We start from the raw sequence: 20,183 nt of genomic DNA on the forward strand, positions 1-20,183 counted from the left end.
TGCAATTATATATTATATGCTTTATACTGTCCGATTAGACAATTCCAAATTTCACTTTGTTTGTTAAAATCTATTATTCATTCAAATTGATACTGTTTGCAGTGTAATGTTCGCAGAAGTAATCACATTTTCATAACGACACAAACAATAACACACAATTGGTGATGGCTTTTCACATTATGTCGCATGTCAAAAATCCATATAAAAAAAAAAAACGTTTTAGTTTCTTCCTGTTCACTTCGCATAAACCTACAGTGCCTACAGTACCTGAGTTTAATTGTCACCTCATTCCTTTTTGAGGTTGTTACACATTGCGTATTATTTTTTGTTTACTTTTTTCTAAATCCTGTAGCTTGAACCCACCAGAGCCATTTTACAATTATTGTGGTTTTATTCTATTTCTGAATGAACTAATTTTGGATGCCTGTACTATTTCGTCATTTCATTGTTATAGATGGTATATGTAAAGCGTTTAATACTGTCGCTTTTTTACAAATCAAGTTGGGTCACAATTCATGTAAATGCTACAGCCGAAAGAAATTTCGGTAATATATCTTTGGGTTAATTATTGACATGGAATAATCTCCCCACTATATCCGGTTGCCAATGGGTAATGGAAAGTAGAAACGCTGCAAAATAGTAGCTAAGTTGGTACATTATTTTGGAAGCGTTTACATATTTTATCATTTGCAATTGATTCATCGAATGCAGAGTTTTGTAAAACGACAATCTTCAAGAGATATTGACATGAATTTTACTGTAGGCGTTCGGATATGTACATGTTTCGGATAAAATGAACTAATATAGGATGCAACTCTTCACGAACTATTTCGATCATTCGAATAGTCACGTACGGAAATCCAGTTGTTTCCCTGCTACTGTCTATACGTCTAAACTCATTTATTATTGGTCATGAGCGAATAAAACCGATAATAAAACGCCTTTTTCGCACTTTCAAAAACCTCTTCGAGGTTTTGCACAACAATAATAATTTAAGAAGCGGTTATTAAGGCTTAAAATTGAATGCTCAAACGTGACTTAATTGTCTCCAAACATTTATACTACCTCATTACATGTTATGATAAATGTGTCACAAATGGTAGCATGGTCCGGTGTCAGAGTGTTTATGGAAATAGTCGACCGCTTCCGGACACGAGAGTTTATGTATATACATGTAAATAGTAGAATTTGGCAAATATTTTTTATTTACGATATAATCAACTGTATATAAAAATCATCTATGATAATTTTGAAGATTTCTTTACTATGTTATTGTATACTTTTTGTTTTTTGATATTGAATCCGCACATTTGTTTTTGTTTTGGTTGCATAAATCATGAACTGATAGCAAGTTAGACTTTGTTTGGTTTAAACGTATTTTATTTGCAGAGAATATTCATAAACAATGATATACACATTAATTAAAAAAGGATTGGCCTGGAAGAAGATAAACCACAGTAAATCTTTTGGCATTCACAATTTTATTAATATTTTGCCCTTTCTGCTATTAAATACACGGTTACAATCTTGTTATCATTAATTAATATTTTCCATAGATGAATTATATAAAATATATATATAAATATATTATAGTAAGTTGTTAAAGGTTTATTAGTCAATTGATTTTTGTTATACAGGTGTATGTATTGAATTTGAATGAGTGTCACTTAAATAATTGTTAACGCGCTGATATCATAATTATGACCTGATTATTTCACAGATAGAAGTTATGGCATAGGATCTGTCTTCGAACCCAGCCTGTAGCGCAACGACTGGCATCAGTTGGAATTGTTATCTATTTACAGACACAATCAGTTGAAAACATGTGTTGACATTCATTTTGTTGAGTTAAAGCTGAAAAATGTTTATCATTCATACTTTAGCAATAGTTGTTAGAGTTACTCTTTTTAAGTTCCAAGCATTTACGAATATAATTAAATGGTTTAATTAATATTTCTTCATTTATGATGAGTCGTTGTAAAAGTATGTTGCAAATCTTATTTAGGAGGTATACTAGGAACTATTTTGCACTGTTTTAGTGTGATCAAACCAATTATTGATTTTGCATTTATTTTGACGAAAAGAGACTCTTGAAAAGTGCATGACCTTTAAAATGATAATAATACAATGGTGCATTTATTTTGACGAAAAGAGACTCTTGAAAAGTGCATGACCTTTAAAATGATAATAATAAATTGGTAGTTCTCAAATGAAGTTTTGAATTTTTGTTGTTTTTAAGAAAGAATTATATTTTATTATCACCTCGTCTTTATACACAGAGCAGCTGTTTTATAAATATAGAGTTTAGAATTTATTTCAAATACATGAGGCAATATGCCCATGCACACACGAGCAGTAAAACATATATGTGATTTTTCATAGTCAGTAGTAATACAGTATCAAGTTAGAGAATAAGAATTCAATCATTTTAACTTGATAATATCAAACTCTACATAAAAAGCAACAAAACAAACAAAAGCGTGAGGAGATATTGTCAATATTTATCCGTAATAATTAAAATATATTTTCCTTAATTCTATAGCTTTAAAAATAAACAAACTTCGCTAGTTTTCGGTCTTTGATTACACTTTAATAGATGAATACAAATCCAAATTTCATAACATTTGGTCGTATATAGTTACTCTTACCTATGTTTGTTTTTCTTATATAAGTATAGAGTTTACATTCAAAAACAAAATATATGCTGTTAATTGTGTCAGTTTCATTTTGTCAAGGACGCTTAAGGAAAATCAGATTCATCAAATCTATTTTACGTATTTAATCACATACTTTAACACTTAAGTGTCATATTCATTGCTGTTAAATGAAACTCTATGCTTGTTCTTTTGTTGTATCATCCTACGCGTAAATTCTTTCAATGAAAATGAGCTCCATTTAAATGCTTAAGTTACACTGAAATACCTTTTTAACCTAGTGCAAGAACTCAATAACTGCATATAGAAAAAATAACTAATATTGAGTTCATGCATTTAGGTGACGCTGCAATTTGGTTATTGGTGTTTACATATAGAAGTTGAAATCCATATTAGGCTGAGTTAAGTAAGTTATTTTCTGTGTAACTTTATAGATAAGTTGACTTAAAACAAGCAATCATTGTGCATGCATGTTTTCCCATTAAATCAAAAGCACGGATTGCTTTAACTTTTGATATGAAATCTACTGTGACCCTCATCGCTTGATTTTGGACCTTCTGAAATAATTGACACGACGGTATTCCCCGAGTTGTTACACTCAGTCGTCAAGTCACCACGCAAAAGGACGACCTCCGACACGCAAAAACCAATATGGCGGCCTCGCGAAGTTTTAGGTGTTTACCAAATGGTTTCGTGTATCTGTCTTATTTGCCAACTCTAAGGCAGAAAGTGTGCAAAAAAAAACCCTTTGCATCGGTCGATTTTTTAACACACCAGCACTGAGAAAGAATGGGAAGCCGCATGCTATACTGTTCTTGTAAAGCGGGGTATTGTGACTATTCAATCCTAATGAACTGACGTATAGATTTTATAATGTTCAAAATGATATTGAATCATATTCGTTGAACGAGTCTGATCTGCAATATACTTTAGATGCGCATGCTCATTTATTCGGACATGGTTTTATTCGGGTCTTAAGTCTAGCGTTTTAATTTGTATGATTTTAATTCTACATTTGCTAGATAACAGTACTGGGACACAGTTCTGGGACACAGTACGGGGACACAGTACTGGAGACACTTAAAATGCTAAGACCTAACATTTGTCTGCTAGGATAGGTGCACCACTAGGGTACTTTTCACCCAAACCGTACCAAACTGTGACCTTCACATCGGTGAAGGAAATGCTGTCTCTACTCGATAACATCAGTTCAGTTTTTGTCTTGAAGAATATGAATAAAAGCTGTTAAAGCGCGCAATATAGGTTAATGTTAAAATAATAATGATTTTTTAATGTTAACTCATTTGTCTTAAATGAATAAAACCCCAAAAAGCATACGGTTAGGATACGGATTAAAAACAATAACCTTTATAAAAAAAATTAATAGCTACTTAGCCACATGTTACCGAGTTCAAAAAACGCCAAAATATCGCTAATATGTTTATCTGTATCTAAATCAAATCCCTTTTGATCATTTAAGTCAAATAAGTTGAACATTGACATGCATTAAACCTATCAACCAATATTGGCGCCTTTAAGAAACAACATTTAAAACAGATTTGATTAACCACTGGAAATTAACAGATCTCTAGTATGTTGTCAAACATGTTGAACTTCTTTGCTCTAGATATTGCTCGGTCAACATGCACTCTTAAAATAATCACCGTTTAAGTAACTTTACCAAATTGAAATGTAAAAAAATGACATAAACTGATAAACATAAACACACACTGAAAGTTGTCTTTTATTGGACAATACTGAACATTTAAAAATGAGAACGTAAGTCCATGCCTTGATTTTTTCTTGAGGTTTCTCCTTTATAACTGCACATTCCCGTCTCAAATGAACAATTGCAGTCTCTGCTCAACTAGTCTTTGTTCTAGGGCCTTTTTATTCGCATAAATTTCTCACAGATCCCTTCTGTTGATCAATTTCTGATACCAAGGCAAATATCTCAACGGAAATGCATCTGAAAAATAGTTGCAAAAAGTATAGATTTTTAGCACAATTTAATACATTTTTCTTAATTACTTTTGCATACAATGAAACGTCACGTCTTTACAGGCATAACTGATACAGTATATTGAGTTTCCCAGTGCCCCCACCGCAAAAAAGTAAAATTAAAGTAAATTAATAATAAAATGTGGTGACCTGGCCTTTCCCAATGAACCAGAGATCAGCAACATTGTCATAGTGACTACCACCTAAAATTCAGTGCAGGTATTGTGACATTAAAAGAATCTTATCAAATAGACGAAGACCCATGGTCAAGCATACTGTGAACTTTGTCTGGTTTAACGGTGGAAACAGATCATCATATGTTTGGCACCTTATGAAAAGAATGTCCTCGATTACGGATAAAGTTTGGTACAGCCTAAAGTCGACAAAGCAGTTTATAGCAGCATCAACATCATATGGTATTTATAATGAAAATGTGGCGAAGAGCATTCATCAGAAGAACACAAACTTAATGTACATGACTGTGGATTTATTGCCAATCCCAGGTTCCTTTGAATTGGACCCAGCTTTGATTGGAAGTTTGTGATAACGGAACATCTTGCTCCCTTGAAATCAAGTGCCATTTGGGAAAAGCTTCAATGAAATCAATTGAACTTGTCTCAAACAAATAATTCACAATCAATATATCGAATATCGAGGTATCGAATAAAAACTCCAAATTAGTATAGGAAGTTACTGTAATAAAGTTATTAACTACGAATATTAACCTATAGAGGCAATATTCTTATTTTCAGTATCGGTATGATGACAAAATGCAATTAAAATACCCGGTAATTTTCGTATTTAATCAGTGTCAAGAAAGCAATCGTTATTTACTTATACCAAACATGGTTACTCGCCCTAAAACACGATTTAAGCAAAAATAGCGATTTTGCTAATAAGGTTAAAAACGGCCTAAAGTTATGATGTTATTAGGTTTAAATTAGATCAACACAGCGGCGACCTCATTATTGTACGAGTTGTGGGAGTCGCAAAAACACATTAGCATCTGTTCACCGTTATTATTCGTCCAATTAACAAGAAAGATACGGAGCGAAATTAACGTTCAAAACAATAATTAATATTGCATAGTCGAAGGTCAAAGCGGATAGCAGCATCAACTTAAGAAGCCCTGACGAACCTGGACGCTGATTGGTCAAACGGTTATTAAGCTGCTGCGCTGATTGACAGGCCGCGTCACGTCAACTATTTCAAAAGAAATTCAATATTTTTGTTTGTTACTAGTAAACTTCTTTCCATTGGCGCACCATCTCGTTAAAGATTTATGACAATTACTTTCCTCATATTTCCAAAGCAACCACGGTTTTGTCCCAACGTATTTCGACTGCATCATAATAACATATTTAAACGGCCTGAAAAATAATACGTAAATGATTCATCCAACGTTTCTTCATTTATGTTCCATTAAGATCCAGAGATTAAATTAGTTTAAATTAAGCTAGTTTGAATATTTATACACTATCCGTGTAACTTAAATAATTGTTTTTGTTCTGGCGATATGTGTCAGACATCAAATTAAGAATGCAAAATGCGCAATGGCATGGTCGTTCTTGTAAACAAATTTCTAACGTTAGTTCAGGTATAGCATCGTGACGTTTTTGACTTATTGCTTTCTGAAATGTCGATTTCAAAATAGAATGAAAACGAATTGTACAAGTCCAAAAAGCGTATCTGTCGAATAATGCATGGTTTTTGGTATAAACCCATCCTTAATTTTCAAAGGGCTACTGCTTAGCAACATGAAACATGAAACGCTTCATTTTATAGTTTGTAACTTAACCCATGGATTTCAAAATTGAAAAGGATGCAGTCTGAACCACGATAATACTATATTGTCCCAGCTGTGCTTGGGGTGTGTAGTTGAATTCACAAGGAAGTATCTGAGTTATTTGAAATAATGGACAGTGAACTATCAAATATATTGATTTGGAGAATTCTATGATATGTAAGTTTTTTCTTATTTTACAAAGTCAAGTAATGTTGTGTTGGTAGTGTTTTGGAATTTCATAATTATCAAAAATGTTCGATTAAACTTCAACGTTCTGAAAGTCTTTAGGTATTCGTGAATAATGAGGCTATAAACGCTTCCGTTTTGAAATGCACATACAGTCAAACCCCGTTGGCGCAAATTCCCAGGGACCGGCGCAAATATATCATGTTTACATACTTTGAAATAGCTGACTCCTTGATCGACCTTTTTGAAAAAAAATGTTGATAATCGCTTCAGAGTGATACTTTGTGCATAAAAACAGTAAACATATTATGGAAGAAAAAGAAGAAAAGACATGTATACTAGGCCGCGATGCCGCTAGGCCGATTAAGTGCTTGATCGACATTTTTGCAAAAAAATGTTTATAATCGCTTCACAATGATAATTTGTGCGTTAAAACAGTTAATATATCATTGTTTTAAAAGAAAAGGCATATTGAATGCTTTGAAATAGGAAACCATTTTAGGCCGCTAGGCCGCCAGGCCGCTAACTTCACGCCGCTAGGCCGCTTAAGTGCTTGATCGACTTTTTTGAAAAAAATGTTGATAATTGCTTTAGAGTGATAGTTTGTGAATAAAAACAGTAAATATATCATTGTTTAAAAAAAACACATGTTTACATACTTTGAAATAGCTGACTGCTTGATCGACTTTTTTTGAAGAAAAAAAGTTGATAATTGCTTCAGAGTGATTATTTGTGCATAAAAACAGTACATATATTATTGTTTAAGAAGAAAACACATGTATACATACTTTGAAATGGGATACCATTTTAGGCCGCAAGGCCGCCAGGCCGCCAGACCGCTAACTTCACGCCGCTAGGCCGCTAAGCCGCTGAAGTGCTTGATCGACCTTTTTTTAAAAATGTTTATAATCGCTTTAGATGGATATTTTGTGCATTTAAACAGTTCATTTATCATTGTTTTAGCAGAAGACGTATAGAAGAGTGCACTGAATAGAAAACAATTTAATGCCGCTATGTTAATGTATTAATAAAAAAAACTTTGTTTAATCATCTTTTCCCATAAAAACGCATTAACAATTGCTGTGAAATAGAAAACAAAATTAGGCCGCTAGGCCGCCAACTTTACGCCGCTAGGTCGCCAGGCCGCTAACTTCACGCCGCTAGGCCGCTAACTTCACGCAGCTAGGCCGCTAGGCCGCTAGGCCGCTAACTTGACTTACATTAAAGATACTTATTAATAATTATTAACACATCGGCTATGATAAACCTTCTTTGCATTGCATGGCAACAGTTCATTTTTCAAACAAAAACGGCGTGAACTAGAGAAGTAGAGTAAAATATACATATAACGTAGAAATATAGGAAATTTACTTTCAGAACTGTTCTAACTTATATCTATTTAATACATTTTATCTAAAGGTGTGGTATAAATGCTTATGGTTTTATCCTTATTGTATGGGTACAATAAAAACCTTACGAAACGCATATCAGCTTCTTTTGAAGATGAAACGCAACTGTCGATACTTGTGACGTTGTTTGCAAAAATACGTCCGGTTGAGGTATTAACATAAACAACACAAACAAATTTTAACCAAAAGTATGATTACAAAACAAACTGATAACATTGCGTAAAGTCAATTTAAAGATCTTTTTCGAAAAAGGTAAAAACAATGTTAACCTGCTGATGAGGCACGACACATCAAAACATGAAAACGTCACTTTGTTCTTTACGATTCCTTTTCAAATTAATATCTGTGATGTAACAAACACACAAACACATTTATTAATTTTAAAAACTTACAAACTAAGTTTTCAATTTTGATTTTATTTTTTCACTTTGTTATTTCCACAGTTGTTGTTTTTTACAAAAACATCTTTGGTATTATATTTCTTAATAGAAGTATTTTTTTATTTGAAGTTCAGAGAATCTTAATTTTTTGTCGAGTTATTGATTAAAGATGTAAAGGATATAAAATGCATTTAGCTCGGAAAGTTTTCATTCTATTAACAATCGAGTTTCTTTTCTGTGATAATGGGTTTGTTACATGTACCTGCTATATAAAGCAAATTAAACATTAAAGCAGACATATATAAAAAGAGATATTCCTCCAATATTGAGGCTGAGAAAGTTTGGAAACTTATTATCAAAACTGGATTTATAAGTCAGCTGGTTATTAGACGCGCCCTGGAGGCCGCGTCTATAGGGATACATGTTTGAAATTGTCAATGGGGAAGTGCATACGGATAAATTTTAGCTATGATTAATGATATCAACTCTTATTCAACTTTACTTAAAATGTGTCGTCAATAACCGTTTTGATGCGTGTAAATCTTCTAAAACGTCATATAAAACGAATAAGTCTAATGTTTAAAACAGGAAACAAAAAAAGTTATTCTTTGCGTTTTTGTTTTGGGGAGCAGGTCTTTTCAACCCCAAGACATTTCAACCCCTTCTCAAAACGAAGACTTTTCAACCCCCTTCATCAAAGACTTTCCAACCCCTAGTTGAAATATTTTAATAGCCATATAGCCATATTGAAAACTTTTCAACCCTTATATCAAAGACTTTTCTAACCCTATTTTAAAGACTTTTCAATCTCTATCTGTTTGGACTTTTAAACCCCTAAATCAAAGACTTTTCAACCCCTAGTTGAAATATTTTAATAGCCATATTGAAGACTTTTCAACCCTTATATCAAAGACTTTTCAACCGCTATTATTTTTGTCAGCCATGTGTTGTCTTTTTCATTGTTTTTTGCAAGAAACTTAACATTTTTTTATTGAAATACAATTAAAGACTTGTTTGTCCAATTTGTTACACTTTTCTTCAAAGTATTGGATGAAATTTACAAATTCTTAACCTTGATTTACTAAGTACTTGATGGTTACTGGTTTTCGATATGCTTAACTATCCCGAACATTAACAATGGTACAGTAAAGTAAGATTTTGATGCCTAGTTAGCCCAGCAATTGTTGTATTATTCTAAAGGATATTACACATACGATAACTCACATATATTATGTACAAAGTTATGAACATACTTTTGTTTTTAAGTAACACATTTGAATAATTGCAAAAGAAAATGAATGCAAAGAAGGATTTACGGAACATTCTCCTTATTTTGCCTGTACAATGCCAATAAAAGCATCAGCTTGAACATTTATAAAACTTTCATTGCCTTTAAAAAAGGTCAACAGTCGAAACATTGTTTTTGTAGTACCATATTGCCATTTCAGTACAGTTTGATTTTAGTTCTTCATAATGTATTATCTAAAAATTCTGAGATTTGGGGGTATAGATAAATTAAAAATATTTTTTGTTTGGTTTTATATCCGAAAAAATCATACACAAAATTTATCAAGCTGCTCATCGGTTTAGAATGATGGCCATCAGGGTATTACAACCTTAATTAACTGTCACTTTCAAGTTACTATAATCTTAATTAAAGGTGTTATGAACGCCCTTAATCCCTTAGGAATTTATGACCAAGTCACACATGTTGCCCATTAATGGATGTGCGGCCTTCATTCCATTCTTCCTCAGGGAGATAGAAAGATTTATGGCTAAGCGACTAAATAGCTAAATGGACAGTCGAGCATTTTTTTATATTTATTTCTATGTAAATATTTAATAAATTATTGTTTTATCATGTGTTTCAAGTATGCATATATTGTATGTTTTACATATTTTCTGTCTGTAATATTTTCTTGATTTTTAAAAGAAATTTCAAAATAAATTATTTTCTGTGTGTAGTTTTTTCTCTTAAAAGGTGAGAAATTAAGGGGCTGAAAAGTCCCTGTTTTAGGTGGAGTTAAAAGTCTTAGCACTTTTAGGGGTTGAAACGACAAAGGGGTTGAAAACTCTTTGATTTCACAAATGACAAAGGGGTTGAAAAATCTTTGGGTTGAAAAATCTGACAGCCTTTTTGTATTGACTGGTCGCCGGTCATACCAGTTCGTTATTTTAGAAATTTACTTTCTGTGAAAATGATTTATATACACGCTGTGGTAGTAAATAAGCATGTGAGAATTTACGGGCATATTGTGAATAATAGTTTAAGTTATGCATTTGATAACAAATATAAGTGCCTTAACACGCCATTAATTGACTATCTAGAACTTAAGTGATATAAAATGGAAGTACAAAGCTTAATTCACACGATTTTACTAACAAATTTAACTCGCAATAACAAAATTAACACAATTTAAATTTAACTGATATAAAATGAAAGTTCAAAGCGTAATTCACACGATTTATAACAAACATTTATGAATAAAGGAGGCCGAAAAGGATCAGGACGAAATGATATCTCGGCCGAATCGACCCGACACCAATAATTTTATCAGTGATAATGCAAGGTACCAGTCTAAATAATTTACGCATGCCGGAGACGACCGAGTAACTACGATCTAGAAAGTTGATTTAACCGTCATAGTTCGGCTATGTCCGTGTTTGTTCGGAATGTTATCAATTGTATTTATTGTCACATGACTTAATGATCGACCGCTTGTAAAAGTTAGTCACATGGGGTCAAAAACTATGTGCCTAGGTCCAATCTGGAACACACAAGAGGCATTATGTCTGGTCTAATATTCATGAAACTTAATCAAAATGTTTCATGAACATCAATAGATATATATTAATATTCAATAAAACCCATTCAGCCGCGTCTTTGATGCCTACCATTAACAATCGTCTTGTAATTAATTGTATTCTTCAATGTAATATACACTATGGTAACTCTGCGTACGATCAAAGAAATATTTCATACGACCTTGGTCTTAGAGTTGTAATAAGAAATTCAGCATACGATATAATAAATTTTGCCAACGGCCTTGGTCGTATCTTTAATCATTAGAATTCTGAAAAAGTACAAGATATCGAATATTGCCTTCAACACTTGGTCATATAGTCAGACTGTTGAATTCTACATATGCGATATGTAATATTCCGCACGGCATTGCTCGCATAGGAAGTTGGTTGAATTCAGAGATATGGAATATTGCATTGGACCTAGGCATTTTAGTCTTTAGTTCAGCTTTGCAAATATACCACAATTGGGTAGTAGTTTATTTTATACCAGTATGCTTTATGAGACAGAAATTGCATCGTAGTATATAAAATAATGTTCATGCTCTTCAATTTAAAGAGGAAATAAAAAAAAACATCTACATTCAATCTGGTTGCCTTGCTTTAAGTCAGTAGTTGTAATTTGAATATGACCTAATAAAGAATATTGCATGCAACTTAATATAACAGTCAAATGATGAAGCTTCGTTTTTGAAGTTTATAATGTTATTTCATTACTATAAAAACAGGAAAATGTACAATGTTCATATATGAAACTGAGCTCCTTGTGTTGTTACTGCTAAACAGAAAACAGTCGTGTTTTAAATTTCCTCATAAATATATTTTATTTATATCCTGCCTTGATACTAAACCTTTTCTAATGACGCCAAAACCATGAATTGATATTTTTAAATGATATAACCACAATAATATATGGTTACGGGACGGCCGACAGCGGTCACAAGCAGATAATTATGTATTCGTTTTGTAATTGTATACTTTTCCTTATGCATAAATTAAACGATAATAAAAAACGGTCTGCACGCATCTGAGTGTATAAATTAATCTTTACCCTATAATAACCATTAGTTCTGCATTCACTAGAAGGAAGTTTGAAAACAGCCCAGGTCAATTTCAGTATGTGTTTAAAAGTATAGCAGGATACGAAATATTCCATGCAAGTGGAAAACAAACTTGTATTAAGTGTGTTTGAAATATTAGGTGTTTTGCATTAGTGATCCGATACTTGATGAAAGCAAGGGTGAGGGCAATTATTAAAATAGAAACATACGTGTATTTTTATGTATCTAATATCCAGTTGCATAACCCTACTTCTAGGTTAATGTGCCTGGTTTCTATTCTTACTGACATTTAGACAAATAAGTATCAATGTTTGCAACTTAACGTTTTGCTTCGTATGACATAAAACATGGCATATAAAAAGGTTCATACATCACTATTTTTTAATTTAAAGTGGCACTCTTATTCAAAATCAATACACACACAAGTTAAACAAACATATATTTTGAGTGATAAACCTTTATTTACTCACTAAATAATGCATTTATGGAAAATATTAATTACTGATAACAAGATTGTAACAGTGTATTTAATAGCTGAAAACGCAAACATATTAAATGATTGGTGAATGCTAAAAGATTTACTGTGATCCACTTTCGGCTCCTTTTGAGTATATCAAAACATGTAGATTAATTGCGGTAAATCTTATTTGGGAGAAGGAGTGCATCTTTAACGATAGCGGTTATTGTCATCTCCAATTAAATGTATTGTTATATTTGTCATTTTATCATGGAAAGCATGCTAACTTAAATGAAAAACTCCAACTCCTAATAACAGATAAATAACCAATTTAATTTTAACCAGCCTAAAACAAGCTTATGTTTAAAAGAGTATCGCTTTTAAAATAATATTTTTATATCTTAATTATTGTCATCTCCAATTAAATGTATTGTTATATTCTGTTTACTGTTTCTTTCGTTTTTTATATGTTTAGTCGTTAACAAAACTTTATTGGACACAATGCCATATGTTGGTACCATCCCTTCTCATTTCTATTTAAAATAAAAAGTATTTTGCTAAGAGTATCATATTACTAATTTGAAAGCCATATCTCTCTTTGTTTGGCAAGAACTCACAAAACGTTGTAAATTTTTATACTTGTTATTAATGTTTACCCTGACTCTTTTGACCTATTCTCATTCATCAGAGGTTTGATAATAATACTATATCGAACCTCTGTTTCAATCGCTGCAAATCGTGTGCAAAACTGTTTCCAGATCATTTTCTGATATATATATAGCTCTTTTTTTTCTGATCGACGTACATATATTAATTATATTTTAAATGCATGTGTTCAGAAAATAAACGAAAACAAATATGTCATGATAGATGCATGTGATAATGTAATAATGATATGATCAGATATACATTTGCAAACAGAAAGATGATCGAAATTGAAATGTACTTTCAAAATAGTTAAGCATCTGTAGACAAAGTGTATTGCTATTCTCAACAATGGTTCGTGTACCTTCATATCTATGAAAGCTAAATGTATAATTATTATTATTATTATTATTATTATTATTATTATTATTATTATTATTATTATTATTATTATTATTATTATTATTATTATATTAGTATTATTGTTATTTATTATTATTATTATTATTATTATTATCATTATTATTATTATTATTATTATTATTATTATTTAAATATTATTATTATAAATTGTATAATGATGTATTATCTCTAAACTTATTATTATACTTCAATCAATCATCACCGGACAAATGAATACGGACTTGTACTTTTTACTAGACCACACTTGAACAATAGATTCCAAATCTCCTTAACATTTTCATTAGGCCTCACAGAAAAGATTTACGCTATATACAACTGCCACACAGGATGTATATATGATTCCAACTAAGTATCCACTCTCAAAACAAAGAAATGCTTCCGTTATACAAACAATGTCTGCAATAGCACTCCTTCAATGTTAATGTTCCTTTCAAAATGGAAGTCATAATAACTTATTTATTTTAAAACATATAACGTCAAAATATCAGATATGGTCATAACACACAAGAGCACACTCGAGTATGGCTGCATAGCTCCACATAAACTTTGACATGAACTTTCACCATAAAGAAGTTGATATAAATTATTGATTATAACATCCTTACAAGCATAGTTAAATAACAATAATCAAGTTGCAAAAGATGAAAATATTAAAACTAAAGATATTAGCATTTTGTAAAGAAGGTTTGTATCCAAAACATCAAATACGTAGTGTGAAAATATGTTATTAATCATACCTCGTTGAAATCCTACCGTATTTTATTGCAACATTATAATATTGGCTGGAACTTGCTGTTATTAATTGTAGCCACTTCCATTGTTTTGTTTGAATGTGTTTATGCATAACTTGCATGCCTTGATAAGTTCACAATACAGTATGGTTTTACGCACGATCCTATTATATATATGTTATATTTATTGAACAAACGCACAAAGGCAGATATGATACAATACCTAAATATAATTAAGTTTAGGCCTAAAAAAATAAATTGTTTGGTTAGGGTAACATCCTTTTCAAAAATAGGTAGGGTAGGTAGGCTTTTTTTATATATATACTATTAGAATGTAATTTTTATCATTGGAAAAGGTGTTAAAGTTATCTTCTGTATATGCATTTAAGGTTTTAAACTACATATTGAAAAGCATTTTTTTTCAATTTTTTATTATTATTTTTTATTATTTTTTATTTTATTTTTTTCAAATCGACTATAAAAACGGTAGGGTCGGAGCCTATTCCGTAGGTAGGGTCGGGTTACCCGAACCAAATGTATTTTTTGTAGGCGTTATTTGAATTGAATAATCTTCGATATTACGGGTATAAATGGGTACGTTATGTCCATTCTTAATCAATACGATTTTACTTAATATCTTTTAATTGCCACTAAGGTATCTTATGATGAATATGCTTAAAGGAAAAGGTTAATGTGTTACAAGTACTTAGGTCTCTATTTTCACCCATGACTGATAATAACATTTGATGCCCTCATTCTGTCACGACAGAATATGGAATGGGCAGAAGGTTTATCTCTCTATTATGAGCTCCTTAGAAGCATAAAGACCGATTGGACATACTGTCATGGCGGAAAGTATCATACAGTAGTATTTACTTATGTATGTAATATATATCATCGATGCATGTGTGGGTTGTCTGTGTTGTTTTACGTTCTGTGTCTTAAGTTGATTGCCTGTTGGGTTTGGACAATTCCAATAAACAGGGTCATCGTAAATTGTTTGACAACTGGATGTTTCCCTTAAGTTTACGTTCATTAGCTTGTGTTATTCTGTCACTTAAGAAAGTATGACAATGTGACGTTTTATGACTTTACTGTCATGTCTTTCAAAACGTATAATATATATACCTACTAGAACACAATGTATGGCATAAAGTGTAATACCGAAGCATAAAATCACTCTACTATTACCTCCTTTAAAAGTCAGAATGAATAAGATACCAAGGCGTAAATGTAATAAAGTCTCCTTTTTTCTGCTATCATCTTCTTTAAACTGTTTAATTGGATATGAATATAAAACAAACCTATCTTTGAGCTACTTTAATTTTAGTATAAAAAGCGCTTTCTCATGTTTCGGGTCATGTAAGCAATCTTGTTTAACAGCATTATTTGGTCTTTTCGTGGTATTTGTACATGTTTGGTCTCTTTCAGTTTATTTTGAATCAAGATTTGAGCCTCTCAACAGGGTAAAACATAACAGTTTGAAAAACAAGTGTCCTTAATATCATTGTCATAAATCCAGTATACTATGATAAGATTTTTATTTTACGTTTTATCTTTATTTTGGATTGTTGGGATAAGAGTGAGGTTTGTGCACTTAACTGGTTAAAACCCCCATGAAATTTACATTTTACTGACCGTTCCAAGGCGGCACCTAACCATCCTTGATAAGCATACCTAGTTTTTTTTATAAATAGTATGTTTGCACTGTGCTGCTTGTGGAGTTGTGTGCTGTTCTTCCATGTTTCTTGTTTGTGATTTTATGTATTTGACGTTTACCCAGTGCCATTGACCAGGGTTTATATTTAAACTTTTTGCTACTGATCTTGTTTCTGTAGCTTTTCGCATAAATATTGATACAGACGACCTTTCTAACCAAGGCGTTTTTAATTGAATTGCATCTGTCTGTAATGTATGCTTGAAATGTATGCTATGTGTAAATTATACCTTAAATAATGCAAAGATATACACAAAACCAAACCGTATTCAATTACTTTATAAAATTAGCTTTAGAATAAGAAAACGGCTTAAACGAAGGCAAAGTATTTACGCTGGTTAAGGAAGCCATTGATGCGGCAACCTCGAAATCACAACGAAACAGAATAACATTTATGGAAAATTGCACGAACGCTGTATGTCATACAATCTGCATCTTATTTTGAGTAATTATTTCTAAATTATATGATAAAATAGAAACTAATAATTCATTTTCGCATTCTTAAAGGTATACATGTATATTGTTTATCATTTGTTTCAAAACTACATTGGCTTTTATTTTTGGATATATTTTGGGGAAAATTTACGCACGCTAGTGTCAGTCTGGACTCGTCTAGATTAGTTAGTATATTGAGAAACACATGACATGTGAGGTCCGTAGGAGTAATTTGTGTGCATTTTATCTCCCCTTTGTTTTAGTTTCCATTTTTTATACATTTATCAATTTGACAAACCTGGTTGAAGCTAAGGTTTAAACTTTTAATATGGATTGAATCATTTCCCAAATCGGATATGCACTACTTGGAGAAACTCAATGACTTATAATTGATGATATGACATACGTATTTAGATGATATGGGGTATTTTGTATGAATGGACCAGTCAAGTCAATTATGTAGCACGTTTCAATACTACCCGAAAACGTCAACCACATACCATTCCTACCGCTAGTCGTTTCAACCCTTAAGACCTAGTTTAAGGAATGTTTGGCATGACAATCCCCTGCTGTGCATCTTCTGCTAATTGCACTGTAGGGCCCAGTTTTATGTGTATTTGTGTATTGGCTCAGGGCCATTTAGGGTCCTTTTCTATAATAAAAACCTTACTAAACTGCACAGCAGGAAACTCCGATTTGGAGTTGCGGGGGGGGGGGGGTGGGGCGGATCACATATAAAAGGCTTAAACTAGGTCTTTAAGGCCTATCAATGAAACAATTGCGATCTCTCATTAATTGTTTGGTTCTTTTTACCCTTTTTCGAGATTTCAATGGAAAATTTGCACTATTTTTCTCTAATAAAGGCTTTATTACCTTTATGTATAAATCGATTTCGAAATATTCCTTGAATTCAATCGAACATGAAACGATTTATTTCGAAGTTTGAAGATTAACTCATGAAATGCAAGTATTTAACGAAAGGCAACGGCCATCCAAGGTAAAACTGAAAAATGCAAACTGGACATTTTGTCAATAGTTCAATGCTGCAACTTGAACAACAATATATGTCATAAGTCAATGTAAAATAAGTGACCCACAGGGCATATTTTGAATGGTGTTGGTACAGCATCGCTAGGCGATGCTCAATTACAAATGTCATACCACTAAAGTGAATCGGCATATTGTTACCGTGGGGGTGGGGGTGTGAGGATGCAATATTAATTAGATTTGCTTTTAACATCATGAAAGCATTACGAGCTTCAGAAAGGTCGTTTTCAACCTTTGAAACGAGGAATAATGATCACAACCGAGATATCTTGACATAGACAAGCTGAATAAAGTGGGTGGCACTTGGAATGCAATACCGGCTTACGAACTTGATATTTAAATAAGTCACATGTTATCAGCTTTCCAAAAATATATGTTATGTAAACATATTTCCTTCCATATAAAAATCCTTTAATGTTTGACGGGATTTCCCTCTTATTTCACACTTCAACAGAAATACCTTTTTATTGAAAAAGAACAACAATTTAATGATAATATCTATGATTATCATTATCTCTGGTCAAGCTGGCAACCAAAATTAAGGACTGAGCATGCCTTACCGATACAGTCATAAAAGTAAGGGGTGATCATGCCTAACCAAAACTTTTATCTAACGTTAAGGGTAATTATCCCGGATTGATACAGCTATGAAAAGTAAAAATAAGTGGTGATGATCTCTGACCCATGCAGTGTCATCCCTGACCGACAAAAACACCCTCAGTAAAGTTTGATTATCCCTGATCGATATGTAAACTAAGGGATGGTTATTTTTAAAGCTGAGGTAAGCATCCCTAACAGACATAAAACGTTCACATAAAGTATGTTTTGATCATCCGGGTTATCTAAAAAAGGGGTGGTTCTTCCTGACCGTGAAGGACCTTTAAGTATGCGGTGATTATCCCTAACCGACACAATTATCTAATGTTAAGAGTGATTATCCTGATATATGTAGCCATGAAAAGTAAAGGCTCGTCATCCTTGACCCCAGACAGTAGAATTAAAATTGGCTAGTCAACACTGACCGATACGGCCACATATAGTAAGATCTGATTATCCTTGATCAATTTGACGACCTAAAGTAAGGGTTTATCCTTTCTTACTGATATTCTAAACTTAAGTGATGGTTTTAGCATCCCTGACCGATATAAAACGTTCACGTGAAGTCAGTTGTGAGAATCCTTGACCGATACGGCCATCTAAAAAAGGGGATGATTTTTCATGACCGTGACAAACAGTTAAACAAGTGCGATTATCAGCGTCTAGAGTCAAACTGCGAATCTTGTCAAAGTTGTGTAACATTTAAGAATTAATCATATCTCGCTGATCAGAAATTTAGCCATGAAAGAGGTGTTGAAATGTTAATGGTCATAAAACACAGTATCAAACTACGAGTTTTGAGGGATTTTAAACGTTTATTATGTTTTGTTAAGATAGTTTTGCTGATACACAAATAATTAGTATTTCACTATAAAATTAAATACTAATTAGATTCCATACGTCATCAACCTTTTACATTTAAAAAAGGATATGAAATATTAGTTACATTCCGTTTATAAACAAAAAGGTTATAACAACCTAAATTTTTATTTTCTCAAAACACTAATTTTAAGATAAACCCTCTTGAACCCGGCTTTATATGAATATTTTCAAAAATCGTAGTAGAATCCTTTTTATCTGCTTTTGAACAATTTTTTTTACAGTTTGTGACAATTCAATATTGTATTCATTTCATAACAGTAAAACTGTATTGTAAAAGGCACCTGTTGTGTGCTTAATCTTAAACAATGTATTGCATTTTCAATCGGAGTTTAAATATTTTTCCAACGTTGAAAAGTACTTTCTATTTATATTCCGCAATTGACCTTAAATTTTGTTGAAGTATAGGTCGAATGTTCTAGTCAAGCAAATTTGTCAAACAAATCTGTACTATGCTTTATTGCTGCTACCTAATACGCAGCTATAATACGGTTTCCATGAAGCGTACACTAGGTGTACAAGATATTTCATACCTATGAAAGGAAATTTAAGCCAAATGCGACGTCAGATGTTTCCTATTACGAATGTCAATTAACTAGAAATTAGCATTTTACTATAAAAAGGAATACTTAATTTTAATAAACTTCCATATATCATCACCCTTTGCGTCAAGATTTGTTTACAGCGACAGGATACTCTTTTGTACGCTATGAGCTAGTTGTCCAGATGTTTTTGTTTACACAATGCACAAATGAAATCAAAACATAAATTTTAAAGTACGTTTATGAATAAAGAAATTGCAATGGGGCATTGCGAATTGAGCATGGTAGAATGATCATGTGACTGGTGCATCTAGCAGAATATGATATGTTTTAACTGTCAGTCATTATTAGATAAAGAAGTAACTCCATCAGTTTACGTTCACTATATCCTCGTGAAAGTCTTCAATATTTGAGATGTGATGGTGAATTGA

The 20,183-nt window shown here is 32.1% G+C and overlaps 1 protein-coding gene across 1 annotated transcript in view; it reads left to right on the forward strand.

The window, feature by feature from the left end:
• The first annotated feature begins 6,370 nt into the window (after nt 1-6,370).
• Nucleotides 6,371-20,183, forward strand: part of LOC128227239 (uncharacterized protein CXorf38 homolog) — a 37,549-nt gene continuing 23,736 nt past the window's right edge. Inside the window, exon 1 of the mRNA XM_052937590.1 lies at nt 6,371-6,618. Coding sequence (XP_052793550.1) covers nt 6,612-6,618 — 7 coding nt within the window. The 5' untranslated portion in view covers nt 6,371-6,611. The remainder of the gene's footprint in view (nt 6,619-20,183) is intronic.

This window comes from Mya arenaria, chromosome 1 (assembly GCF_026914265.1).
Source record: "Mya arenaria isolate MELC-2E11 chromosome 1, ASM2691426v1".
NCBI classification, from domain to species: Eukaryota; Metazoa; Mollusca; class Bivalvia; order Myida; family Myidae; genus Mya; species Mya arenaria.